Source organism: Micropterus dolomieu, linkage group LG13 (assembly GCF_021292245.1).
Source record: "Micropterus dolomieu isolate WLL.071019.BEF.003 ecotype Adirondacks linkage group LG13, ASM2129224v1, whole genome shotgun sequence".
Classification (NCBI taxonomy): domain Eukaryota; kingdom Metazoa; phylum Chordata; class Actinopteri; order Centrarchiformes; family Centrarchidae; genus Micropterus; species Micropterus dolomieu.
In genome coordinates, this window is record NC_060162.1 from 20,998,849 (window position 1) to 21,026,622 (window position 27,774).

General features: G+C 41.2%; 1 protein-coding gene across 5 annotated transcripts in view; it reads left to right on the forward strand.

Annotated features, from left to right (window-relative positions):
- Positions 1–543: 543 nt before the first annotated feature.
- cntfr (ciliary neurotrophic factor receptor) overlaps positions 544–27,774 on the forward strand; it is a 262,439-nt gene continuing 235,208 nt past the window's right edge. For 3 of the 5 annotated variants that reach the window (XM_046067327.1, XM_046067324.1, XM_046067323.1), the window contains exon 1: positions 8,535–9,113. Coding sequence is in view for 1 of the 5 variants with exons in the window: in XM_046067323.1 (XP_045923279.1) it covers positions 9,111–9,113 (3 nt within the window). In the remaining 4 variants the exon portion in view is untranslated. Of the gene's footprint in view, positions 562–8,534; positions 9,114–11,327; positions 11,542–27,774 lie in introns of those variants that run through there. The other 2 variants (XM_046067328.1, XM_046067325.1) reach the window with 2 other exon arrangements.

Below are 27,774 nucleotides of genomic sequence, written 5' to 3' on the forward strand. Positions count from 1 at the left end.
GCCACATTTCTGTTGTTGGAAAATTACATTTTATATGATTAAAGTTGACTATGGTGTACAGGGCTGGACTGGGCCGACATCATGTGACCACATTACATGTGGGCCGACACACCTTTGGGGCCGGTGTAATGTAAATTATTTATTTATATAACTGTTTTTAGAAAGGGGCCAACGATCGGCCCATAAAGCATGGACAGCCGCCCATTGGGTAATTTTCTATACTGACGCCGGGCCGGCCCAATGGCATCTCTTACTAGACCCCACCCTCTCCCCTTCTCTGTTTCTTGCTTTGCGGGCAAAAACAAAACAAAAACATTCTTCAGATGGAGGCCACCAAATGCGCGAAAATAGCCGACGTTATCGTTACTGTTTGCTACCGGGGCTGCAGTAGCTTCAACATACGTAGGCCCTACGTAGTGCAGGCACAGTCACTTGAAGGAGTAAAGGAGAGCTGTAGCCTAGCCACCGCCAGGCAGAAGAGGAGGCGTGTGTTAGCGAAACACAGTGACCGTGATGGGCCGAGTGAGAGAGAGAGAGCAGGAGGAGAGTGGAGGTGAAGCGGTAAGCATGGAGTAGCTCAGCCTGTAGGGAGGGGGCAGGGAGGGAGGGGCATTTACACTGGGGACGCTGGGGACATGTAGCCACCACTTTTTCAAAGCATTTGTAAAAAAAATTCTGAAAAATAGCTTGCACCATGAAATGTTAATTAACAATTAAAAATGCTATGAAAAAGGTTTATTTGTACTTAAGAAAACCTGCAATGCAATATAAATATAGAAGAAGCCTCTGCCTTGTTCAAAAAATTTACTGAAAAAAGAGCTACTGATTACTGCATTATATTTTATTATATTTTTATATTGTGAATTGTCACCTGTCACCTGAATTTTGTGCTTCCCTTTATAAAAATGAAGACATTTCCACCATAAATTGGAGCAAAAAATGCCTCCACAATGCAGGAAATTAAGTGTTTAATGCTAAAATTCCTCTGGGGAGGACCCCCAGAACCCCTCATCAAATATTTCTTAAGTAAATATTTTTTTAAATAGTACGTCTATTACAATTTATTCTTGTCTTGTAGTCATGGACACCAATTTTGTGCAATGTCACATCTCAGTGTTTCATCACACCCCTAATCTGACCCCCTAGATTGTGTATTGGTGAGGGGTGTCCGACTACTTTGGTGGACCAAAAATGCCAGGGCCAATTTTTTGTCCCAGTCCAGCCCTGATGGTGTCCTAAAATTGGTGTGCTAAAATGTACTAATATTATCATTAGCTCTGATAAGGTTGTGTGTAAAGCTCCTTTGAAAACATGTAGTCTATTAAGATAAACACACAAAAGAGTAGCTTCTTGTTGTATATAATGAAAGTGCTGCATGGCTGTAAAAGATTAATTGAAAAGATGGAAAGGAAGATTTTTTCAGAAACACTGTTTATTTTAAAATCAATACGGTATTTGACAGGGAGCCAGTGCAGTTGTTTTAGAAGTGAAGTAATGTGTTCAGAGACTGGGGTCTGGTGATAATACGGGCAGCAGAGTTTTGGACCAGTCGGAGTTTATGAATGGACTTGTGAGATAGACCAGAGAGAAGGCAGTTACAGTAATCAATACGGGAAGTGACAAGAGCGTGGATGAGAGTAGCAGTGTTATGGTGTATAAGTGAAGGACGAAGGTGGTTGATGGTGCGTAAGTGGAAATAAGCAGACTGGGTAAGATTATTAATGTGTTTTTCAAAAGAAAGTGTGCTGTCGAGGATGACACCAAGACTCTTGACGTGGGGGGGAGGAGGGGACAGTGGAATTGTCAATGAGTAGAGCAAAGTTTGGACATGTGCACTTTTGGATTGTTTGTTTTGCATCTGCATTTCCTCAGCGCTCTGAATGGATTTATGTTTATTATCATGAAGCTCTGGTAGCTCCGAGTAACTGGAGATCGTAGTGTCAAATTGCAATTCGTTTGTTAATTCAGTTGCATTTTGAAAAGACTGCAATTTTTCAACGCGCCTACATGGCTAGTGGCAGTGACTGTGTTACCTGCCACGGTTGAAATCCACCTGCATTTGGCGGGGTGGCGGGTGTTAATGACAGACAAGCCCTGAATATAATCATGATTTATGCTAAATAAATAAATAAAAGATGCTTTGTCAAAGACAACAGTGACACCAGAGACAGTAAAAGAAGTGGACATAACCATTTTTTTGTGGAATATCTTTTTGAAGGCTCGAGTGTGACACTTTGACATTCGCCATATTCGTCTTTGTATCCAGAAGTGACTATATTTGGACGAGACGGTATAGCTTGAGAGGAATAGGCATTGGTACGCCTAACAGGTTGTCTTGGTTGTGACTTGGCGATCACAAGGTAGCCACGCCCCTAAGGATATCCTGCTTTAACATTAATTTTACTCTAACTGGGACCATAATTTGGAAAATCAACATTGAATACTGAAGAAGACCTTAAACTAGCGATTGAGACTAATTTATAAAGTGTTTACTGAGGTACTAAATCAAAAGAGAAGTAGGGTAATTTTCTCATAGACTTTTATACAATTGTACTTGTTTTTGCAGTGGAGCCGCCACCTGCTGGCAAATAGACAGAATGCAGGTTTAAGACAATTCGCATTGGCTTTGACTTGTCAGACCCTGAGACAATGTCCATATATTTATAATGACACAGTGTTACTATTGGCAGACAAATGTTGTCAGTATTCTGATATGAGAGTTGATTCTGAGATGTGTATTAAGTGTTTTGGTGCATTTTGGATGCGAGTTGAACTGTGCTGAGCTGGATTAAAAACATTACAAAATCTGTCAGTAGGTATGTTCTAGATGACTGCGGCCAACTTTTACCGACTTGACTGTCTAATGTGAGCTGCAGGCGACTGCAGGGGCGGGGTATAAAAACGGCGCCGTCAAGTCGGACATGTTCTACCTGAGTAAGCTTACTGTGAGCTTAGAACAACGACAGATCTCGCGCTTTTTGCAAAGAAATATGCTGCGAGATCAGGCAAAAGGTGGTTCAAATTTGTGCAGCCGGAGAAAAGCAACTGCAGCAGCCTTGCTCCCGCGATGTTTTAATGTCACGTGACATGGTGACATTTTGCAGCACCGGCAAAAGTAGGAAACAATTTCTAATCAGCATGCCTTATGTTAAGTCAGCGGTGCAAAGCGCCGCATGAAGTCAAACGCACCTATTGTTATTGTTGTTTCTGCTGCACCTAAGTGGCCTAAAAATCAGGTATTGAAGGTTTAAAGTCATGTTTCCATTGCATAAAAAGATATTCTTGATGTCAGTATTTTCAATATTCAGTATTAATAAATTGGTGATAAAATACAATCTCTTCAAATTAAGTGCACCATACTTCTGCAACTTATACAGTGACTGTTTTGTGTTGTCTGTTCAGTCTTAGGATATCGTAATGAAATAAATTAAAACCATCAGCATTGTGAGTGTGCAATAGGTTAATTGATGAAGGACATCAGCTTAAGTATCCAGGTTGTGAGAGCTGGGCCATATTTTTATGGATTCTTCAATTATTTTTTCTCCTTTCAGAATTGTACATCTCATGGTGCTTTCACACCTAACCTTTTTGGTTTAAAGAAAACCTGGCGCATTTGCCAGGTTAGTATGGTTTCTTTGGGCTGATGTGAAAGTGGTGTGGACCAAACAACCGCACCAATACCCTTGAGAGGAGGTGGTCCCAAACAAACTCTGGAGCGATTATGCATGTTCAATATTAGCTCCCTTGTTTTGCTCTATCAACTAAAGACAGCACATCTTCTTTGCAAAGTGTGTATCAGTATAGTATTTTTCAAGACGTTTCCTCAAAGTGCATTTGGCATTCTGCTGGTATAGTTTTGCATGGTATATTGCTCAGATAATTACCACGGTTATGAGCAAATGCCTGTGAGCAACTGTGCCGATGCTCCATGTTACATTGAATAGCAATGTTTCTCTCACAGAAATACTAGTCCAGCATACAGGACCTTCTTCCTGTATTTATGTTCTAAAACTATAAAACTATTTCATTTTTTACTATTATACTATTGTACTTTCTTAGAACTTGAAGTTACCAGGGGTCACTGAATGTAGAGTTTTCCAGCAGGTATAACTAGTGATTCACATATATATAAATATATATATCACAAGTGATGGATGTTATTATTATGTTCTGGAGTATTGTATGTACATTTACCGACTTATTCCAAATTAAGGCATATATATGTTATCTTCTTACTAGGTTAAAGGTTTGTTTATTATTCCTAGTCTCCAGACTATCTTTTCTGTGTATGCTTAATGAGGTACAGTGCGCAGGCGTTTCACCTTCAGGTTTCATTTTCATTTAGTTGATGTTCAGGACTGGTACGCCTTGCCGGTGAGTGACTATAAACTGGCATGGCTAGTAATTCAGATCAAAATTTAATATCACATGATTGGGTAATTTTATTAGTTAATTCTGGTGTTTGTGTTTTCATTGCAGGTTTACAACCTAACAAAACTGACTAATTAACGCTCACTAATATCCAACTAACAGGCTATCGTAGCGGTAGCATTCAGGCTAGATTGTGGATGAGTATTGTGTATGTGTGCGCAATAAAGCTCATAATGTGACTCGAGTTGTATCCGCCGTACTTGTCCTGAAACCCTTCCAGTGGGGAGTTTATTGAGCCATAGCAGGTAGCTCAGTAGAGAACTGGACACTGAACTTTTTTTATTTACTTTACATGTATGCAGTGAGCTATAGCATTCTGGAAAACAAGAATAATATTCATTAAACCAAAATGACTATGACTAATATTATTAGTGACTAATATTATTTGTCATGATAAGTTATTTCCTTTGTAGCCCCACAAGGAATATGCTGGATTCTAGTCCTCCTTCACTGCAAGTAGCCTACATAGTGCAGTAAGAATAAGTCTCTATATTGTCCAATATGTCTCCCTACAGGTTGATGGGTTAATTATGCATTAATGTGGCAGGATTTCCCCATTGTTGAGTTAAAAGAGCTGTGTCCCCAGGTCAATAGTCATGTTCAAGCCTTCAGTTCTCTCTGCCTCTAATTGGGAATTGGTAAGGATTCTCATGGCTTTTCCAAACAGCTGTGTGTTTAATAGGCAGGAACTTGAGAGGTTGCTTGCTTAGATAGAACACTGATGTCTATTTGAAAGATTGTTAAAACTATGTAACATAGAGCCCCAGATTTCAGTGTGCCGAAATAGAAAGCCTGAGGAATCTCTTTAATTGGCTCAACCTTTGATAGTAGAGCTAGTGTTAAAATGTGTAACCATTCATTTAGATCTCGATAATATATTTTTGCAAGCTGAGATTCAAAGACAGCTCGCACTTTCAATATTGTGAATGCAATGATTATTTTTTTGTGGAAATCTCTGTTGTGATTTCCTTTCACTCCAACAATTACCCTTTATAAGCCTATTTAGGTCATAATTTCCATGTATTTTAAATATCCACTATGCCTTCATTAAGGTTATTATACTCAATGAGATACAAAGCCTGAGGCAGAGTTTGGCATATGCTGAGAATTAAAACCTTACAGAGAACTGAGTGAGACTGAATCAGTTTTGCTCAAACATTCATTTTACTCTGTTATCTACGGGTGGGATTAGTGCTTGGCAGAGAATAAACTCATGACCTGTGATTCACATTATTCAATTTCAAACTCAGGATTTCTTCACAATAGGGACTTTGTTCACCACACTCAGTGAATGTGAATTATCCATTTCCTTTTAATATAAACCTATTAGGATGACATTTAGGGACTAAGGGCAAGATTAGCATTCATCTGAAATTCAGCTTTCATGTATTGTCTACAGGAAGGACATGTACGCTTCATTGTAGCTAATGTTGTTTTTGAACTGTTCTGATATGCAGAGTGCCATGGCAATAGTGATAATCTCATCTCAAGAAACAGTTCAAAAGAAACAGGCAATTATTAAAATCTGTTGTAGCCTACTAAAAATTCAAGTTAATTATCAGTTGTGAAGAGGTGGAGGAGATTCTAGTCCTGAACATTATATGTTTTTTTTCCTGTAAAATGCAATTATGGGATTTAAATAAATTTACAAGGCAGAAAAATGTTGGCAGCCCTATGTCACAATCAAGTGGGAAGCTTCCAATCAGCAAATGGTGATGGCAGTGGATCAGACGCATGCCTTTGGTGTGAGAGACCCGGGTTCAACTCCCCACTGTGACCCATACACCAATATGTCCCTGAGCAAGACACTTAACCCCTAGTTGCTCCAGACCAGGTGTGCGACTTCTGACATATATAGCAAATTGAAAGTTGCTGGATAAACGCTTCAGCTAAATTAATGAATGTATGCATTAAATAATATAATGATGCGAACATGGATGTCCCTTATACCTGCATTCTATCGAACGGCCACTAGGGGGAGACTCTTCTGGTTGAGAAAAGAAGTCCGGCTCCATTAGAAATAATGGTAAAATGATCCTTCTTCTCACCTGAATAATTACCTCAGTAAACACTTTCCTAATTATTTTATGTTCTCAATCACTAGATTCATGTCTTCTTCAATACAATATGATGTTAATTTAGTAAATTAACCTTTTTAGAGAAAATTAGACCTGTAGAGTATGCTTCAGGGCGGGATTATCTGTGATTGACTAGTCGTTACCATGGTGACCTGTCAATCAGGCTAGAGTGGCTCATACACACAGCACTGTCTAAATTTAATAAGCACCGTTGAAAAAGCTTATTAGGAGTTGCCTGTTTCGCTAGACAAAATGTTCAGCCCTATTAAAATGACAGTTAATTACAGATGCATCTAGCTAAGCATGCTAGCTTGCTCCACACACGGTCGTTAGTTATGCCGTCTTGTCCAAATATGGTCACTTCCAGTGCTGCTGGTTGCAAAAAATCAACATGGCGGCGGCCTATACACCAAACTCGAGGCTTCAAAACGGCAGTCCACTAACCAACGTCACGATGATTACGTCCACTTCTTATATACAGTCTATCTCATTTTGCAAAAAACATGTTAGGTTTAGTTCAGTTCCATACCCCTGAACACTGTCCATAATGTAATATCTTATGAGTATAAAACACAGGACATAGCTGTAGTACTGTTCTATCTGTTATTTATTCTTTATTTGGGTCCCCGTTAGATGTTGCCTTGTTAACACCTACTCTTTCTGGAGTTAAAAAATGATTAGACTTTGTAGCGAAAATAGTATTCAGATTTTTTTAAACTCAGTTTGGGACTTCAAACTAGACATACAACATCCATTGACCCTTCCATTGTATTGGGGTCGAATGAATCAGATCCTGATCCTGGCTGTAGGCAAGTGTATGCAGCTCCAACATGAAATTTCAGTCTCAAAGTACGGCCTTTTTCTTCCATGCAATCCCTGGGGGCATCTACTACTGGTTTTTGTAAGAACATGTCATTTGCATTTTAAAAAGATGTACACATGTTAGCAGGCTATAATTACTATGGTGCTAATGATGATGTGATACTAAAAACTTAATCTTAGCTGTGCTTAAGGGAGGTCAGGGTCAGCTATTAAACAGCAATCTGTGGAAGTGTTAGGGAGATGCTGCCGACACCCCCCCCAATTAATGTGGGTGACTGACTGATCCATCTCTCGCCTGCAGTAAGTCAAGATGCTGAAGGGCTGATTGACTTATCTCGACTTTGAAGAAACTATTTTTGAATGTGCTCTCACACGAGCAAGGTAACCCGCTTTACAGTCCCAAATATGGCACATGGATGCCTGCCTGGTATTTGGAGATGGGTCTGTAGAGACTATCTGACTTACTTGCCCTAAATGGAGCCAGACTGTGGCAACTTTTATTTGATGCTCTTGAATCGCAGTGCTGAGATGTGGATACTTTCAAAACTAAGTGAAGGCATTTGTCTGTCAGGTGGGGCCTATGATAATTTGTTGATGTTCACCTTAGCGAGCATTTGAAATCAGTCAATCCATGGCCTGGAGGCAGAGCTCTGGTTTCATGTCTGGGATCAAAGGAGCGAAACTCTCACCTCAGCGTAGAGCTGCCCTATATTTACTGCCACTCAGTTCTCTCTGACAGGATTTTGGGTTTCTCTACACAGCAACTGTATATTGTAATTTACAAAACTGTAGCTGCAAGCTCAGCAGATGTGGTAAATTCTGGCTTCTTTAATTCATGTTCTGGTAATAGCATGGTAGTGATCACAACTGACACTGACAGTATCTTTAACTGTGGTACTTGATCACCTGTAAGAGAGCCAGCGTAGTTTTTTGCTCAATAAAGTGAAAATAGCTATACATATAATTCTAAAATGTATTTATTTTATATTATTATTATTTTATAATGTTTATTATATTATGTATATATAATATGTATTTATTGTTGTATATTATTTGTATTATCATATAATAACTTAATATTTAATAATTAAGATATAATTGTGCAGGAGAGTCGGTTATGCGGAACTTTGTATTGTTATTATTGTTATTTTGTCCAGTCATTAACGTCATTCATTTATGGAAGTGGTTAGCATTGCACTTAAATCAAGTTAGCTTGCAAACTTTGAAAACCGTTAGACAGCATTTTTTTTTCACGTAACGGAAAGTGTATGCCAGCTGTAGAACTCCATGCCGCAGCACCTGAGAATAAATTTCGGGATGTGGGAAGTCCAACTAAAACTGGCGAAAACCCTGGGTGGTGTTTTTTTTTAGAGATATCATTCCCACATACGCTAGCTAACGTCGCGTCTGACACCTTTATGAATGTGGAGCCCACTATCACCACCGGTAGCTTCTGCTTCTCTGCTGGGACTGCTTGCCACCACTTCCCCGGACTGCTAAACCTCAGCGAATCTGTTTATAGCGTCACAAGAGTTAGAAAATGCAAATGTGCAAGTGCACAGTAGAAGAAATGGCTGGAATAACTTTAACTTTACAGCGTGAAGCTTGTAACCTTAGCGTTGCCTCGGGCGTCAATTAAATTGACTCAGCCTGCATCAACACATTCCCTGACTTTCCCTCTTATTCATTTAAGAACATTTTAACGAAAAAATAGAGGAGCCATGTTTCACACCCAGACCTAGTTAGGGCAGCTGATCTTTGGGAGAGACTGGAAGGATCATGGTAAGTAACGTTACAGCTTTGTGTTTTAACTGTGGAAATATTGTGCTTTTGATGTGTTATATATGAATTTGTACTTGTACTGCACAGAAGTAGACATCCATCCTCTGTGGACTCTACCAACTGTGTGCAGTTTATTTCTTGCCAACCTATCTACTGCCTTTAACTGATGAAAGCGTCTTCAAGTAGAGAGTGAAAGTGATTATGTAGTAATTCATTAAACCTCAGCAGGCCTTTCATTCCATGGCATATGGTTGTCTTTCCCTGATATAGAGCACATGCAACAGGTGCAATCATGGTAAATTAAACCATTTTATTTATTTTTTTACCAGTGGTCTGTAATATGCAGGTATAGGGTGACAGCCTCTAATGATTATTGCAATAACAAAGCCTAGGATTCAATCTAAATGAATACAGGTGCTATCATTAGTAGAAATTGCTGTGATTTGAGATGGTGTTAATGGAAAAGCAGGCATATTAATCTGTTTGAATGTTTCATGGAGGGTGAAGCACATTGTGCAATTCTGTTTATGTTCATTTGTAAAGACGCCTATGATAATAAAAAAGCTTATTTGCATTCTGATGGAAAACGTTTTATTTAAGTTAAACATTACTTATATGATTAGGTCTGATCTTCTACTTAGTTTGCCATATGTCCCTCAATGACCAGGAACAACTGTGTGTGTAGTCAACTACAGGACACACAGACGTCACTGTATAAATTGTGATGGATGTTTGCAACAGACAGTGTGGGTAATAACTTTACTGTTCACCTCCTGTTCCAAAACGTTTGGCTAACCTCTGGGTTTGTTTAAAACCCGCATATGATTGTCTGACAGCTGGTGTTCTGACTTCTTTTCAGTAATCCAGCCGCATACCCAGATCTCGGCAATTAACTTTGTAACACATGTCATTATTTCCCAATGTTGTAAGAGACACGCCAGATAGTGGTGTGGTGAAAAAAAAGAAGTTACTGGGGGCATAAAGCTGCAGTTACCCATACAGCTCACATAGCCAATTCAGATTAAAACACTGAGTCACATAGCTTTGTATGGGCTGTGGCACTCAAACGCCTCAGGCCTGGATGTGTCGACATTAGGTAGGTACTGTGTGTAACTGGTGTGGCGAATGGTTCTTGTAATCACAGAAAAGACTGCCCTCTTGGGTGATATTGTGATAATAAATGACTTTCAGTTGGCATCTATTTCAGTTCAAGGTTCTCAAATGCAGCAATGTGGTGCTGAACGTTCCTGAACGTGAACTGATAGATGTGTCAGCTGCTGATCAACTATCCATTGCACATTCGCAGTCTGAATGCTGTAGCAGCTGCATTTGTTAGAAAGAAGAATGATGTGTCTGTGGTGTTTTGTAGCCTTGGCCATCTATCGATGTATCTCCCAAGAATATCTATCATCTTCTCAATTCACGCCGCCATATTGTGCACTGGCTTGTTATTTCTTTGTAACTACCAATATTTATTTCAATGCAAACACTTCAACTGTGGCGTTTTCCACTGTTGTTCCTTAAGGTGTAATAGCTGTAATGCAATTGTATCAGCCTTGCAACAGAAGGTCAACTTTAAAAGGTTTCCATTACTGAAAAGGTCAGCGCTTCCAGGTGTGAAGCAACGCCACAGCAGAGATGGAAAAGTCGGAAACATTGAAAAAAAACATTTAATTGGATGAATTGTCTCTAATTGCATTAGATTTATTTATTTTTTGTGTTCACTGGGATGCTCTTTAAGTTTTGGCAAAAGGCATCAACACTGTCCATACACCGAATTAGTGTTTGTGTGTGTTTGCATGCACATCTTGAACACATGCATAGTGTGAACTCCTATTGCTGCCACTTGCCATCACAGTTTGTCAATGTGGTGTGTACGTGCTGTGTGTTTGTGTGTGTGTGTGTGTGTGTGTGTGTGCCCAAATTATGTGTGTGGGCTGTTCCCTCCACTACCCTGAGCGGTGGCTAGGGGGTGCACTGTGGACACGGTGTGTATAGGCGAGAGAGAGAGAGAGAGAGAGAGAGAGAGAAAGAGAAGGAGGGGGAGAGAGAGAGAGAGAGAGAGAGAGAGAGACTGTGTGTGTGTGTGTGTGTGTGTGTCTCAGTAATGTATTCCTGCCTGTGGCTGGGCTGGTCACATGGGGAGAGCAGCCTGTTTAAAACAGCCTCGGCTCTCTCACTCAGAGCAGTGCGAGACACAGAGACAGACGCACACGTTCTCTCTCTCTCCCTCTCTCTTTCACGCACGCACACACACACATACACACGCTCATGCTCGCAGACGGCAACTTTTCTCTATCGGACTGACACAACGCACACACACCGGGATAGACACACTCCCCTTGCCACAGTGGAGAAGAGGATAAGGAGTGACAGATCAGAACAACAACAGAAAAAAAACAGAAATACAAGAAAGAGGAGGTTCCCAGTGAGTAGTCAATTGATATTTATATTTTTCTTATTTTAGATTTTTGCACTTTTGCTCTTCTTTAGCGCTGTGTGACAGGCGGACCTGGCAGCGACAGAGAGAGGGGAAAGAGAGTTGGATGGAAGGGACTGTGAATGGGGGGAAAAAGACAGAAAGGTGACATCGGGAAGCCTCTCCATCAATCTGTCTCTCTGTCTGTGGGATCTAACGCTGTTAATTAGCTGCGTGCGCTTGGAATGAGAAGAATGTCATTGCGCCGAGCTGGAGGGGGGTTTGCTTCGGACTCTTGTGCTTTGCTGTGTGTGTGTGTGTGTGTGTGTGTGTGTGTGTGCGCGCATGCATGTCCTCTCTGTCTTTTTGTGTTTTGTATGCCGGCTGCATCGTGGTGGTCAGCCGCACTGATGTTGAGCAGATTCCTTGAGACACACGGTGCTCGGGCTGTGATTAATAGAAACCCATTGATATGCAGATGGAAGGGGATAGAACACAGCACTCGTTTCCAGTGATGTGTTTTGTTTTGTTTTTTTGGGGAGGGGGACAGGCTCACTGCCTCTCTTCCCCCTCATTATATCTTCTGTCCAATTGTCTCTCTATCGGCCTCTGTCCTACTGACTCACTGTTTCAGACCCCTTCATCCTTCCCTCTCACTTCCCACCCTGCTCATTTGCCGCCGCTGATCTCTTTCTGTGACACGCTCTCCCACTTCTCACTATCCTTTCCTGTCGCTGTCTTTTCATTAACTTTTCTTCCTCTCCTCAGTGCCCCATGTCTCCTAATCTCTACATGCTCTCTTTTTCCATCTTTTCTTTCATACAACTCCTCGCTGGTCGTCGTGTCATTTTTCTCCCCCACGCTGGTACATGCCGGTGTACACAGTAGATTCTTCATAGAGATTCTGCGTAGAGAGGGAGAGGATCGCAGAGTTGTGAGGAAGGAAGGAGGGGAGGGAAAGGGTAAAAGAAAGAGAGAGGAATGAAGGAGAAAGTGGAAGGAGGGTGGGTGGGGGGAATTGAAAAGGCTGACACTGGCTTGGACAATTAGCCCAGGGAGTCCGCCCTGGGGTGCTATTCTGAGAGGGGCTTTGGCCCCTGGGCCCTGGGCGCTGGGTCACGGGATGCCTTGACCCCTCCAGTCGACAGCTAGGAATGGGAGCCATTATCACGGCCTGATTGATTAGCACTGAGCGGAAATCCCTTTTCTCTTCACTCCTTGGGAGAAAAAGACGAGAGCTTTTTGTCCTTTTGCTGCTGCTGGTTTAGTATCTGCCTGCCTGAATGTGGAAAGCGCTGGCTCTTGTTTTTTTTGTTTTTTTTACCGTTTACAGTTATGGAGGTCTGGTCTCTATATATCTTCTCTCTCTGGGCTTGTCTTTTTCTCTCTTACTCATTTTTCCTCTTAGAGAACATGTGTTGTGTGTGTTGGAGTTGGTACAATATTTACTTAACAGATAAGACAGCCAAGTTGCCCTTTGAGAGAGACGCTGAAAAGATTTGTTGGGGGACTTGCTAATAATCAGACACCTGATCTGATCTTGTTATTTTTTTTTTTTAATTAGTTATTTCACTCTCGTCATTCTCTGAGCTTCTATGAGTTGTGCACCTGCAGAGGTTGTTAGTGATGCATTTCAGCAGCTACCTAGAGGTTGTGGACAAAAGAAAAGGTAAAAATAGTAAAAGCGTGAGAGAGGAAACTAAGCAATAAGAAAGGTTGGGAAATTGAGCTTCTCTCTTCAGTCTGTGTGTTTCCCTTTTATTGTGTCTCCATCTCCATCTCATTTATATGTTTTGATCTTCGCAGTCCCATCTCTTGCTAACTCTCGCTACTTTTGCTCTCCCTTAACACCCCCCTCCTCAGACTGGGAGTTCAGTGGGGTGTTTAGCCCAGCTCACGGCTGATCAAAGCAGTGTGTGTCAGACTGGGCTTAGCCCAGGCACTCCTAATGGAGCACCGTTTTCATGCCTAGTTGGTGGTGGATTGGGAGGGAGAGATGTGAGGCTGGGGGGAGGGAGGGGCTGCAAAGAGAAAGACTGACAGAAAGAGTTCAAGGGAGGGAAAGACATCTAGACAGACAGGCAGACAGACGGAGAAAGGGGTACAAATAAGAATGACAGAGGCAAGCAGAGGAGGGCAGGCAGGCAGAGGGAGGGAGACAGTAATGATTAACCAGCAAAAAGTAAAAAAGAAAGACAGGATTAAAAGAGCGGGAGCAAAGACACTTGCTGTCAAAACCGAGTGTCACGTAGCCCGAAACAGGCACATAGTGAGACAGGAAAACAGACAGAGAGCAAATAGACGGACAGTAAACGTCTTTCCAGCCCCTCTCTGGTGGATGGACCTATCACCAGGGCATACAGTTTAGGCCAGCACAGGATAGCTCCCACACATGGTTTGGTTTTAGGCTGGAAGCAACACCAGACGGAAAGAGGCCTGTGTGTGTGTGTGTGTGTGTGTGTGTGTGTGTGTGTGTGTGTGTGAGTGAAAGAGAGAGAGAAAGAGAGAGAAAGAGAGATAACGAGAAAAGAGGGAGACTTCTGTTTGTGTTGTAAGCATCTGTGTGCCCGTCTGTGTACGCCTGTATGCCAAGCACCAGACAGAGATGCATGTAAACTGTATATTGATTTTGAAAAGAGTATAAAAAGCTGCGTGGACGTGCTGGAGCATGACCCTGAAATTCATTCAGTTTTACATCTTTTTATTAAGACAAATTTGGAAGAGAAAATGAATGTCATTTCTCACTAGAGCAGGAAAAAGAGTTACTATTCTAACCTTGCGAAATAAAACGTCCTTGAATTGAAGAATGGTACTTACAGTTTCTGAAGACTGAGTAAAAGAGAGGGGGACAATTTAAAGTGATTTTCAAGGAATTGAGAGATAAAAGTTGATTGAGAAATGTCAGGGTTGATTAACTTAAGACTGCTATAAAAGTATGTGTATTTCTGTTAAGCTGCAACTAAAACTGTGCTTTAGATACTTCTGAACTTCTCTTCTTCTCTCCCCTGTCATTCTTTTTCTCCTATTTCTTCCTTTACCTTTCTTCCACGCTCCATTCCTTCACTGATTTCTCTGTCTCTCTCCTTCTCCTTCTCTCATCGCCTTTCCGACTTTTTTCTCTAAAGTTTCCCTCTTTAACCCCTGATATATCTTCTCCAATCCATTTACTTCACATTTCTTTCCCTCCCTTGCTAACCCTCCTCCTCTATTGCTGACTCCTCACCCTTCCTTCTCTCTTCATCTTTCTTTTTTGCTCTCTCAGGTCCACTCTGTCTTACCTTCCCTACACTCTCTTTTTCTCTCCTTGCCTCTCCTCTCCCATCCCCACCTTGCAATGCTGGTGTTTATGCTTCAGACAGAAGAAAGGTAAGGTAAAACTAGGATAATATTTCCCCTAACATACTTACTGCCTGGGTAAACATCCTCCGACAGATGTCCAAGCGTGGGCCTGATCAGAGAAGGCCGGGCTGGGAGGGGTGGGGGGGTGGCTCTGAATCTCACTGTTGTAACGTACACAAAAGCTACAAATTGGAAGCCGGTGTGGAGAGGAGTAGGGAGGTAGAGAGAGTTGGTGACTTTTCTCGCCTTGAAAACTAAACAGTTTCTGGAGGACAGAGGGAGGGTGGGGTTCTGAAGTTGTTTTTGGTGGTGGGGGGGGGGCAAAAAAGTAATTTCGAAAACACGTTTGTGAGCAAAAGAACCAACACTCTACAATCGCAAGTGGATGATGTGCTTTTGCAATTCAGCGAGACCAGCGGAAATGATCACATCATGTCAGTTTCAGTAGTCGGAGTCTCACATTTAAACTTAGATATATCAACAATTTATGCTCATCAGCAAGTAGCTTAAGTAAGGTGTACAAGACTAAGTAGGCTGAACCTGTGTTCACTGTCAGATGTATAATCAAAAATCCCATTATGCTACTCATCTAATTCTCCAGTTGTTGCCACAGCTGGGTAAATTTAATTCTTTGCCATCTTAACCAATGAAAAGTGATTACACATTTCAACAGAATTTTTTTTGTCATTATTACTTTAATTACTTGGAAATGTTAAAAGCTGAACTGGATTAGATTTAATTAGGGAATCAAACGGATCCGGATCTGATAAGCTGATTCACTGGATTTGGATTTGACAAAATACTTTCGAACCCCAATACTGGGAGAGGGTGAGAGAGCTAAAGTGAGAGGGAGGGAGGCTAGAGTTGTAAGGAAGGTAAGAAATAAACAGGAAGTTTTGGTTAGGCTTATTTGTGTGTACATGGAAGCATCAGAGACACGTTACTTGACTCTGTCTGTGAAACAAATGCAGGAGGGAGCTTTGTACGCAACAAGCCTCCAAACGGCGGCGAAGACCCAAGAAAGCTGGCGCTCCTCTCTGGCAACGCACAGCTCCCACGCTTCCTCCGTCTACCCTCTCTCTCTCTTTAGTTAGATATGCCACTTGCTGTGTGCTTTTATCTAAATGCACCTAAGGGTTTGAAAACATGACAAGATTTTGTTTAAGATTTTGCCCCAATTAAGCCGCCTCACATGCATTTCAGAGATCCGCATTTTACAACGGGTTTCCTCTCTGCACCACGAGCTAGAAGATCTGGCTCCGAGGGGGACTCAGTGTGTAATTATTTCGGTAATCCAAAAAACTCTTGTGCTTTCTTTGTACATTTTTAATACGGAGAGGACACGCAGATATTAAACCACTCTCCAGCGCCGTAACTCATACCCTCAAACTATGGCTCAGGACCTTAAATTACGGAAAGTTGTGAAAATTTTATTTAAAAAAAAAACCCTTGGCGGTCTGTGGTTGTGAGATTCTCTGCTTGTGTGTTAATAGATACTTTTCTAAACTTCTATATTTGCGCTCCCTCCTAATTTGTGTCGCCTTTTTTTTCTCTTTTTGTATTTGCCTGTTTCTCTGCACGTGAGTCAGTGTCCGTCAGTCTGGCTTTTTGTCTGTCATCTCATGTGTGTGCTAGTGAGTCAGTGTGTATGTGTGTTTCAACTTGTGTGTGTATATCTTGTAGCATTCTTGCAGCCTAGGCAATAGAAGTTTTTCACACCTAACTCCAACTTGAAGCTCAAAGCAAAGGGGATAAAAAGAGGGAAATGGATAAACCCTTTTATGAATATGCATAACCCCCCCCCACCCACCCACTCACCAACAGTCAAACTAGCCCCTACTCCTCTACAGAAATGCTGGCTCCTCTGTAGGGGGTGAACCTCCTTCAAAGTGCATTTCCCCCACAGCTAATGGCCATCAGAGGTGCATTTGCATTCTCTTAATGTACCAACGGGCCAACATGCAACCTGACAGCATCCGCACGCTTTAATCTGTATACACTAATAAAACACGCACGCACTTATTTTAGTATTCTAGCACATAAAGTGTTTTCATTCAACATGAAAAAATAATTTCCTTAGACACACTGTACAGTATATTCGGTGTATCATGAGGATAAGCAGAGTAAATGTGCCTCCAGGCTTTAGTACCAGGATGTATGCAGTGCATGAATACATGATGAAACTTGTGAGAGAATCATCAACCATTTCTTGGGGCACTAGATGTGTGTTGTGTTTCCTCCACCCACCCATCCATCCATCAGTCTATTGTGAGTTTGTTTACTGCTCATTATTATAGAATAACTTTACTATATGTTTTTATTTTCATTAGGCACATATGCACATTTCTTGCTCAGGGCATGTTGAAAATAATGATTAAACTAAATTAGCTCATCGTGTGTTGTTATGCTGCATCCATGCCATAGAGGCTGAAAAGAAAGAATGGGAAAACCTCTATACTATTTCCGACTTTGGGAACAACAACGCTTTTCTGTTCCAAGATGGTAACCCAATGTGGTGGCTTGCAGTCACACCCAAGAAATGGAAAGTAAGCCTATATCAGCCTGTTTTATCATCTAGCATTGTTGTAGAGGTTTGACAAGTAATACAGTGTACAACACCTTTTAAATTGGCTAAATTTAGTGAATTAATGTTATTATTGGATTTCACTTTGATGCAACTGCCAGCTGTTGTGTCTTTCCCCCATTTTTCTCTGTAGTTCTTTTTGCCAAGTAACAGTTATTGTAGATGTCAGAAATCACCAATATCTAGACTTTTCCCCACTCAGCTGCTCATCTCTTTGATAGCACGTGGATGCGGCATTAGTTTACCCACAGTCCGTACTGAAATGAATTATTCCTGCAATCACCTGCTCCTTTGAAGAAATGCATGGCTGTATGACTGCAACGAAGAGACATTTATAATTTGATGTATACATGAATCATTTAATATCAGCAGAATAATAAGCTTTGATCCTCAAGATTCTATTTTTGTGTTAAATCGCCCATGGATCTGTTTTGTTGTGGTTTTTAGGTCATTTCTCAATCAGTGTTTTACTTTTTCTTTACTTTTACCGTTGGTCATGCTGAAGTTATTTCCAAAACTAGCAATGTCACTACTTACTGCAATACAGCTTATTAAATTTACACTGGTATCGGATCGGTAATTGCCTTTGGCCGATACCCAAAGCCCAGGTATTTGTACTGCCATCGATACTGAAAAAGTCGGATTGGTGTATACCTACTGCCAGGGTAGAAAAGGATGTTTAACTAGGAAAGACTTTATAACACAGTTATACCCAAATGTGTATGTTGGAGATGGGAAGTATCAATATGGACTACACAAAGGAGATGGAGAAAGTACTCTGCATGAATTATGATGTTGTCATTGCCTAATGAACCCTTCAAATCCACATACTGGTAGGCTGAAGAAGTGAGACAAGGAGAAGTCTGGTGTGGCTAACAGCAGATAAGGCTCCGGTCACTTCTTGAGGGAGATGAGAGGCACGGAGGTCAGTAGAAGTGCCTCTCATCTTCTTCTGCCTCTCAGGAAAAGTTGAGTCTTACAGCCGGCAAGTACCCTCTCACCTGAGGCACAACAGACACTGAAGACCTGACAGGACAGTGGAGAGGCTCGGCACAGCTGACAACACATGTGACTTCTTGAGTGAGGGATTAAAAGAGACAAGAGGACCTGAAAGACGACTTGAGAGGCTAGGAGGAGGCTAACAACAAAAGTGATTGTGGTCAGAGGAGGGGAGCAATGAAGGTAGAAGAGCACAGGAGATTCAATTATGGAGCAGAACACAGTTTTAGTGAAGGATACCATCAGACATGATTGGGACTAGAAGGAAGGTGGCAGAAGAGAGGAGACAATGAGTGCACTGGAGAGACCTGGCAGAGGCTAACAGCAAACATGATTGTGGTCAAATATGGGAGAGGGCGGTGTGGAGTTGAGGGGAGGAAATTAGAGGTTAGGAAAGACAAGACTGTGATCAGTGTGTAGTAAGAGAAGACCGAAAGAGAGGATGGGTGCGAGACAAAGGAAGGTGGTGAGCACATGGGAGCCCAACACCATTATAGTCACTTGAGTGATTGAGGTCAGAGAAGAGGAAGAGGTGCAAAGATTGGATAAAATGAAATGGGGACACTCTGGACAGGTTGGGAGTCAAGGCGATGCTCGGAGTTGAGACGTGACAGTGGTCACTGCACAGAGGAAATGTTATGCAACCAGTTTTCAAATGACACATCATCTTCGCAGGACAGGAAATGTGCAAAAGGCAGCTGCTGGCACAATTTGGAACATATTTTACCAAAATAACCTGGCAAGAGGTTTGTAAATTGGATTTTTGTTTTTGCCCCCACGGCCACTGTTTTTCCGTTGCTGTTTAGCTTATTCAGGTCTGCTGTCAAAGCACATCATGCAGTGGATGCTGAAACACGGCCATCCTCTTTTATTTTCATGTTTACATAATTTTTAAAGAAACTAATTGAAAACCATCCCTTTGTAAAGAAAATGTTCACAACTCTGGGATTGTGCCACATTATTAACAATACATTAAAGTATCATCAACATTAGGGCTCCCACTTTATGATAATAAAATGCAGATATCTTCATCCTTTTTGGGGGGGTTTATATCAGATAAATTCATTTATCTCAGCTATGAAACATATCCAGGCTGTTGGAAAGCTTAGGGCTCTGCTGCTGGCTATAGATGTGTGTGTGTGTGTGTGTGTGTGTGCGCGCGTGTGCACGCAGCTGCATGTCCATCCAACATCTTTGTCCGCTCAAGCAGTAACACACATACAGACAGCAGCTTCACACACTTACGTCCATCTCTTTCCATATCCGCTCATATATTTGCTTGTTGGTGTGTATATAAGCTTGCCTTTATGCACAAGTGTGTGTGTGTGTGTGTGTGTGTGTGTGTGTGTATGAGAGTGAGTGCCTCTCAGAGCCGGGGGCTTTTAATCTATTAAAGCCTGATCCTTAAACACTAATCAATGCACCCTTTTATATTTCCATTACAGTGCAGAGGGAAAGGGATAAATAAAGCATGACAGTGGAGCTCAGTAGTGGCTACATAGCACTGACAAATGCACACGAAGAGGCTTGACTTATTTGTGTCTAAAATCCGGTTGTAGTGCAGTTGTGGTAAATTCATTATTTTGACATATAGTTTATTGCAGTTATATACTTTTGACATTGTTGCATTCTACATTGATTTTGGGAACTATTGCCTTCATTAGTGATTTGTAGACTTGTAGAAACATCCACTCGACCGACAGTATTTTTGTTATTCTGTAGTCTATGTTATGGTTGTTTTGAGTCTTATTCATACTCCAAGCAGCCACATTAGGTCAGCTGGTGAGTCATCTTCAAAATTAAAGGATATTTCTGGTTTATTACACCTTAGGTCTTATTTTCATGGTTTTGGCCATTGTTTTGCTAGGCTGTGATAACATTTTGCTCATCAAAGTCACAGAATAAAAATCTGTCTTTGTATAGGAAAGGGAAGTTTACATATTTACATCCATGTTTACATTGGAACGTTTGGGAAATCATTTAAAACCTGTATGACAGTAGTCATAATAAAAACAACGGCCAGGACAACATTTAATAAATTGGAATTACAGTTCAACTATCAAAAGATACTGATGATGAGCATTTGTTTGATTAAAATTACATTATTTTGTAGTCAGATCAAAGAATGGATCCAAAGCTCTGTATAAAGAATGGATCCAAAGCTCTGTAAAAACAAACAAACAAACAAACAAACAAAAAATATATATATATACATATTTATAAAATATATATGGTGACCATCTCATCTGTATCTCTAGAATTAAAAGGATGAAAAGTGGGAATACTTGACATCTCCTTCTTTCATTTATACAGATAATTGCCTGTGCATGCTTGAGGATCTGTGCGTTTTTGTGCGGCCTTCTTTATTATCAGCCTCATATCATTGGCCTTCCACTTCTCTTATTCTTCTTTAAATGTAGTGCTCCTTGCTCGTGGTGTTGCATCATGTATTCCCTTTAGAATGTGTTTAACTAGTGATATATATGCCCTGTAGCATTCAGCTGTCAGGAGAGAACACTTTCAAGCTATTCAGCCGACAATATGCCCCCCCCCCCCCACCCCCCCCGCCCTTCCCATTTAAACGCCCTAAACTGACAGTATTTGCCTCTTCTCATAGCACACTTTATTAGCCATGTCTGCTTGTGTACATGTCCCTCAACCCCAATTAATTTAGTGTACTTATGTGGCTGATTTGCATTAGACTGTGCTAGCCTTTGGAGTATACTTTATTAGTGTTGTCTGGGTAACTCACACCATCATCCCCCACCCCCATGCACTGCCACCCCACCCGTCTCCTCAGTTCCAACACACATTTACTTCCCCGTACTTAGCCGACAGTTTTTCCCTTGCAGGAGTGTATGTGTGTGTTTTTCCACTCCACTGTGGTAGTTTATTAGCGATGTCTCCTTTGATAGTTAGTGTGCACGCTTGATTATGGCTGAAAGGGAGTGGGCCGGGCGCTGGGCCGGAGGAAGTCTGCCTAATGATATTAACAACATCCTTTATTGGGTAGCTACTGCGGGGAGAGGGAGGGCAGAGGAGTAAAGAGGAGGGAGGGAGGCAGGGGGCGGAGTGAAAGAGCGGGGAGTTAGAAAGAAAAAGGGAAATGGGGTAGAGGAAATTTAGGGTGAATCAAACACACAGTGTGTGGAGGACAGGGTTGACCTTGTCAGGGGATTTTGAAGAGGTCGATAGACAGGAGGCAGAGAGAAAATAAACAGAACAAAATTATGAGACAGGGACCCTGATCCAATATCACGATGGTAGATATTCCCACTCCATTGTAATACATTATATGCAACTGTTGGTCCCTCTGTGCCCCTCTAATAGAAACTTTGCAGTCGTATAACAAATTGCCTAGCAACCCCGTCTGGCACCATCATGGAGGTCCACTGGGGGATTAGCTGTTTTTAAATAGTGACTGTCTATTAGCTGGACAGGCAAAACGGAGATACCTGGGTAAAAGGATTGTATATTGTAATATTTTCTGTCAACCATAAATTAGAAACAAGCTAATATCAACACATCAAGAACAATAAATGAATGCTGAGTAAAGTGTTCAAGCAGGATATTCCAACGAGTAAAGGCATTGAATACAACTAAAGTAAAATTACAACAGCAATACCACCATCATAATGCCAATGTATTACTATTACTGTTTTTAATCTGTGTTTTTAAAGGAGCCATGCTCTTAATTTCATGCTTTACATATTTCTGCATTTTGCTGAATGACAATAAAAGGAATCTTGACTCTTTGAACCTAGGGGGAGTGGCCTTGATCAGTTGAAAGGAATTGCTTTCTAGTTTTCAGTAAATAACAAAATTTGAACTTAGAAGGCCAGAAAGTTATGGAAGGTAGAAGTCTAACAGAGACTAAACCTGACAACTGAATTTGAAAAGAGGAACGACTATGGGTTAAATGCTGTTAGGGAATATGGGGTTGGTTGTTTCAGTCTATTGAGTTATGAGGGGGTAACCAAATTTAACCAATTTTACGGCCATTTTACTGTATCAGTGTCCTAGGCAGGAGATATTTGAGCATGTATTCCATGTAACATTTACGTGTTTTTGAAAAATAAGTTTTAAAATTTAGTATCATCATTAGTATAATCGTAAATCATATCTTCTGTCAGACTGTAATTATTTGTGTTCATTATTGTTATCGTGTCTATTTGCTCACTATTTGCAGAAATATGCACGTTATTCTTTTTCTCCTAATGTATTCAAATTTACACAAAATGTAGTGAAGATGAACGGAGAGGCATCATTTGCACCGGGTCTGTGGCGTTACTTCCCAACACACATGTACACGCTAGACCCATTGCAGTGCACAAAAGGCAGGGGCTGAATGGAGGGGGATTATTTACATAACCGGTTTATGTTCCTTTGTGTTGTTAAAATACATTGACAGACACAAAATGAGATACAGGTATTTTCTATAAACTGGTGTAGTGGCAGAGAGAGTGGATAACACACCTACTCACCCACCTACAGAGAAATGCACATCATTACTATATGGACGTTTATTAAAGACAGAACTACCGGACAGGCGCAATACAGATTCACAAGAGGGTTTTGCTCTGAGCTTCAAATATGCTTCTGTATTTTCTCCTGATTCTGGGCACTTGAGTTTATGATAGGGCACGCGCTAATCATCTTTAGATAACACGCGTCAAAAAGACACACACGGTCAAATTTGAGAGGTATCTTGAGCCGTACAGGATCATACTTTTAAGGCCAAATCAAATGGATTTGACTCTGCTGTCACTTTCAATTTAAATACAAAAGTATACAAAGCAGAGAGCGTGCAGCTTTGAAGATAGTGGGCAGAGGAAGCCTTACTGTTCGCTTATCCGCGCACTGTCAAATCTTGATTTACAGACTGATAATATTTTGTTTGATGCCAATAAATTATTTTTTTTGATGCTGTATTCCCCCTCCCCCCCAAAATGGATGAGATGGAAGAACAATTTGGGTCTAATAAATAACTTATACGTGTCACTGCAGTCCACTTTTAAGAACAAATAAAAACATTCACTGCACAGTTTTAGTCTGTTTTGGAGAAAACCATGCGTGAGACAGCATATGTTCTACCCTGTCTAGCACAACCGCCAACACTCACATAAACACATACCGGACTGTCACACATGCATCTTTGCGCTCACGCACCAACACTCACACACAGACAGTTAATGACAGTGTGTTGATTGTTAAGCAGCACCAGTCCTCATCTCCCACTAACACCCAGTGAAAGCTGTCACCTTGAGAAGCCTCGCTCAACACCAAAAAATGTCAAGGCTGGCAATTTCCTCTATTTACCTTGGCGAGGTGCCTAAGATCCCAAACTCCTCCCAGATGTGTGTGTGTGTGTGTGCTTGCATGTTTATTTGCCTTTTTGCGGTCATGTTTGTCTCTGTACCAGTGTTGTTTGTCTGTCTGAGTTCCTGTGTGTGTGTGTGTGTGTGTGTGTGTGTGTGTGTGTGTGGTGTGAGATCTAGATAGAGATGGATAAATAAACTCATTGTCTTGCACTGTGTCTCTCTGTAAGCAGTGTCAGCATCTCTCTGCACCTGTGGCTAAGGAGACGTATTAATAACACACAGTCAACAGTCACGCTGTCACACAAACACGCACACACACACACAAATACATGCGCCGGCATGGACTAAATGAACATTTTAAATATCCACACGTAGTCAGTTTGCAAAAATCAGTGTAAACGCTTACAGTTTGTCACGTGAGGTGCAACAGACAAGTGCGTAAACAGTGGTGTCACATACAATGACACATACTGACAAACTGACACACATGGTACACGTTGTGTCACCTACACACAGAGGCAGACACCCACTAGCCTGTCAGAGTTAAGATGTCATTTGTCTTTTCCCACAATCTTCCCCCAGGTAGAACGTGACTGACTGAGAGAGAGATACCACTCACCTATCTTAGACTTGGAGGCAGAGTTCCAAATAGTCCCTTATCAGGAAGGATAAAAAAGTAAAACACGCTCACACACTTCAGCATTTGAGCGTGCACGTCTGTGCTTTTCTTTAATTGCATCCATATGTTTGGTTAGACTGTGTATTTGTGTGCTTGTATGTGCGTTGCCTACATCTTTCCAGCGTTTTTACGCACATGACAGGAGCCTTTTGCATACCGTGTTTGCTTAAATTAAATATTATATCAACGTTTGAAAATAGGAATGCTTTTACATTCATAGGGTCCAAATCAAATCACCTTTTAAAAAGGTCACCTTGGAGGAGCAGGTCCCTTACATCGAAGTCCTGCGGCAAACCCAGCGTCATCAATATGGAAACAACCCTGGCAAACACAAAACCGGACAGAGCATGTAAACTGGCTGCTTGAAGCGCCACAGTTCTACGGCCAACAAATTGATGCCTGGTGGATATAAACCCTGGTCCAAACACCAGCTGAACACACCATCTGTTTCTCTGCGATCCCACTCATTAGGGACACTTACTTTAATTTATTTTTATTTCTCTTGTCATTTCATCCTCAGTGCTATCATCCAACTACTTTCTGCCATCTTGTTACTGTTGAAATTTCATTCCTGTAATTGGGTGCAGTTTTGTCAGAGCTTACCATCTTGTTGTTGTTGTTGCTTTTTTTTTTTTTATAAAACCCCTTGTGCTTTTTTTGGCTCCTTCACAGATTGTTGATTGCATCTCTCCCCGCTATTTTCAGCACAGCATTTTATCCTTTTTAAAAATAAAAAATCTGTCAAATCGTACTGATATAGCACATTTTGGGCACATTGGCAACATAAAGTGCTTGACAAACAGTAATACAGTGACTCCACAACAGTGTTAAACTTCACTACATACAAAATTCAGAATTATCTCCAACAACCTTCAGGTGATTTCTGCCACTGCTGTGTTCATTATGTTTTTCTGGAGAAGCCACATTTGAAAACCAATGGACCCATCAGCAGAGAACCCAGAGGCGGCAGTCATGCTAGCCTTCTGCCATCTCTCCCTCCAGACGCAACCTTTACATGCTCCATCTGTGGCTCTATGAACGCTCACAACAGCCACCTGCATTGATGCCATAGCTGACAGGCACAACCAGAACCAGAGTCTCACCAACCCCAATTTTAGTAACATTATGTTTGTTTGTTTATTTGATGAGACGCCTCCGCCTGTGTATGTGTTTCAGCTGTAACGACACAGTTTTCTCTTCTTGTGATCTTAAATTCTGGCTGCAAGGTAGTCAAGTGACCTAGCACTGCACAAGATAATTGAAAATGCATAGTAAATCCATCATTAAGAGGACAAGTGTTGTGTTAAAAGAACGTATGGCATCGAGGCACTGCATATGTGTGACAGTGCTTGCACGCTTACTTCTGTACGTGTTTCTGAGAAACAGAATGGGTATGCCTGGATATGTACGCGCGTGCATGTGTGAGCAGTGGATTAGATTTCACTGTGAAGGCATGTAGAACAGTCGGTCAATTTCCTGCCACACGTTCAGTTTTCCCTCCCCATGACAAATTCCTCGATTTCCTCACAACACATTCCTGATGCATTATTGGTCATGGGCATTATACGGTCCCACATATTCTGTCTCTTACAGTCTGGGAAGTATCGTATTGCTTGCGTGGTTATGTGAGAGGCTAAAAAAGAAGGAAAGGACAAGTGAAAGAAAGAGCAACATGTAAGCCAACAATGTTTCATCCTCTAGTTGGGGAATATATAGTGTCCTGTTAATGGAGTTTTCAAACAAGTAAGAATTTTGGCTTGCTTTCTTTGAGTTGTATGGCTTTTATCATTGTCTTTATTAAAAACTAGAACCGGTTTGTGATAGAAAATCATGCTACAGGATCACAGCTTTGTCTCTTTTTATTGCAAATAGTACATATAAGATGCACTTTGCGTATTTTTTTATTTTTTATTAGGCAAAGTCAGGTTTACAATGCTACTGCTGTTGAAATGTAAATTGCTTCTACAAACAAAAGACCAGTTGCCACTGTCTGTCCATACTTACAACATGTGGGTCTGAAGGCAGTTTCTGCAAATATGTCATGTCATATCCTGTCTGAATCCTTTAAAGCAAATGCCTGATACCACATAATGACACTAAATTATTCTCCAGACCTTCCTCCATAAACAATGTGCCAAAATGAGGTTTTAAACCGGGGGGAGAATCTTGTCTGTGAAGAATAAGTGAATGTTTGTAGTGGCAGTGGGGGAACTGACATGGCTTGAGGCGTCCATATTGTTGAGGAAAGTTAAGGAGGTTTAGCTCAAGTGTGAAATCCATATTGAAGCCCTTCGGTTATGCTCGACTTGACGAGTTGTGAATGTGTGGATGTGATACCACATCTGTCTGCTTGTGTGTGTGTGTGTTTGTGTGTGTGCGCACATGCACATTTCTGCATTAATGTTGCCTTTATGTGTGTGTTTGTGTGTGTGTTATACTATAGAATACATGGCTCTGTGCATTGGTATGAGTGTATTGCACTGGTATTTCCATTTAAATGTGTGTGTGCGTGTGTGTGTGTGCGTGTGTCTGGTATAATTCACGACCGTCCACTATTGCATAAATCCATTGACTGGCAGCTCAAAAGACAGAAATGTAGGAAAAAAGTCCATATGGAACTTATCATAAGTGGCCATATTTCTCCATTACTAGAAGCAATTTGTTTTAATTGCCTACTTAGAAGTAATATGGCCTCAAACTAGCATTTTTTTTCAAAAAAACCCAAAATGAAATATGAGAATGCCTATTAACTGCCACGATTATGTTATAATAATCGGAAAATTGAGTTGTTAGGACTGGAGAGCCTGTTTTAGATGGTAGTTACACAGCATATGCTGCATGTATCTGTGTGTGAATGTGTTGGGACGTATGGCTATGGTTAGATGGTGGATTTTTATATCAAATTATCCCACTTAAAATTTTAGATACCGCTTTAAATTTCTTGGACCATGTATTAATGGATGTATATTGAGAGCCAAGACGATTAAATTTGAATTTGATTGACGTGCTACGTCTGTTGAAACCTCTGTCCTGGGCCCATAATTTGGAAGAAAACTCCCTAAAACAGTGGGGTTTCCTCTCCTCCACCGATACGATTAATGCCTCTGACTCTCTAAAGCTAACATCTGCTTGTCTTTTCTATTATAGCAAGCTAGCTAGCCAGTGACAAGTGAAGTGAGACAGCCGTTGTCAAGGCATGACAGGACGAGTGCTGATTGAAGAATCGAGTTTCCAGCTCTAGTCAGGATTTCTTAAGGGATGAGGTCTGAGAGGAGATAGTCTTTGAAACTTAAGATAGGACAAGCATTTAGAATTTACTG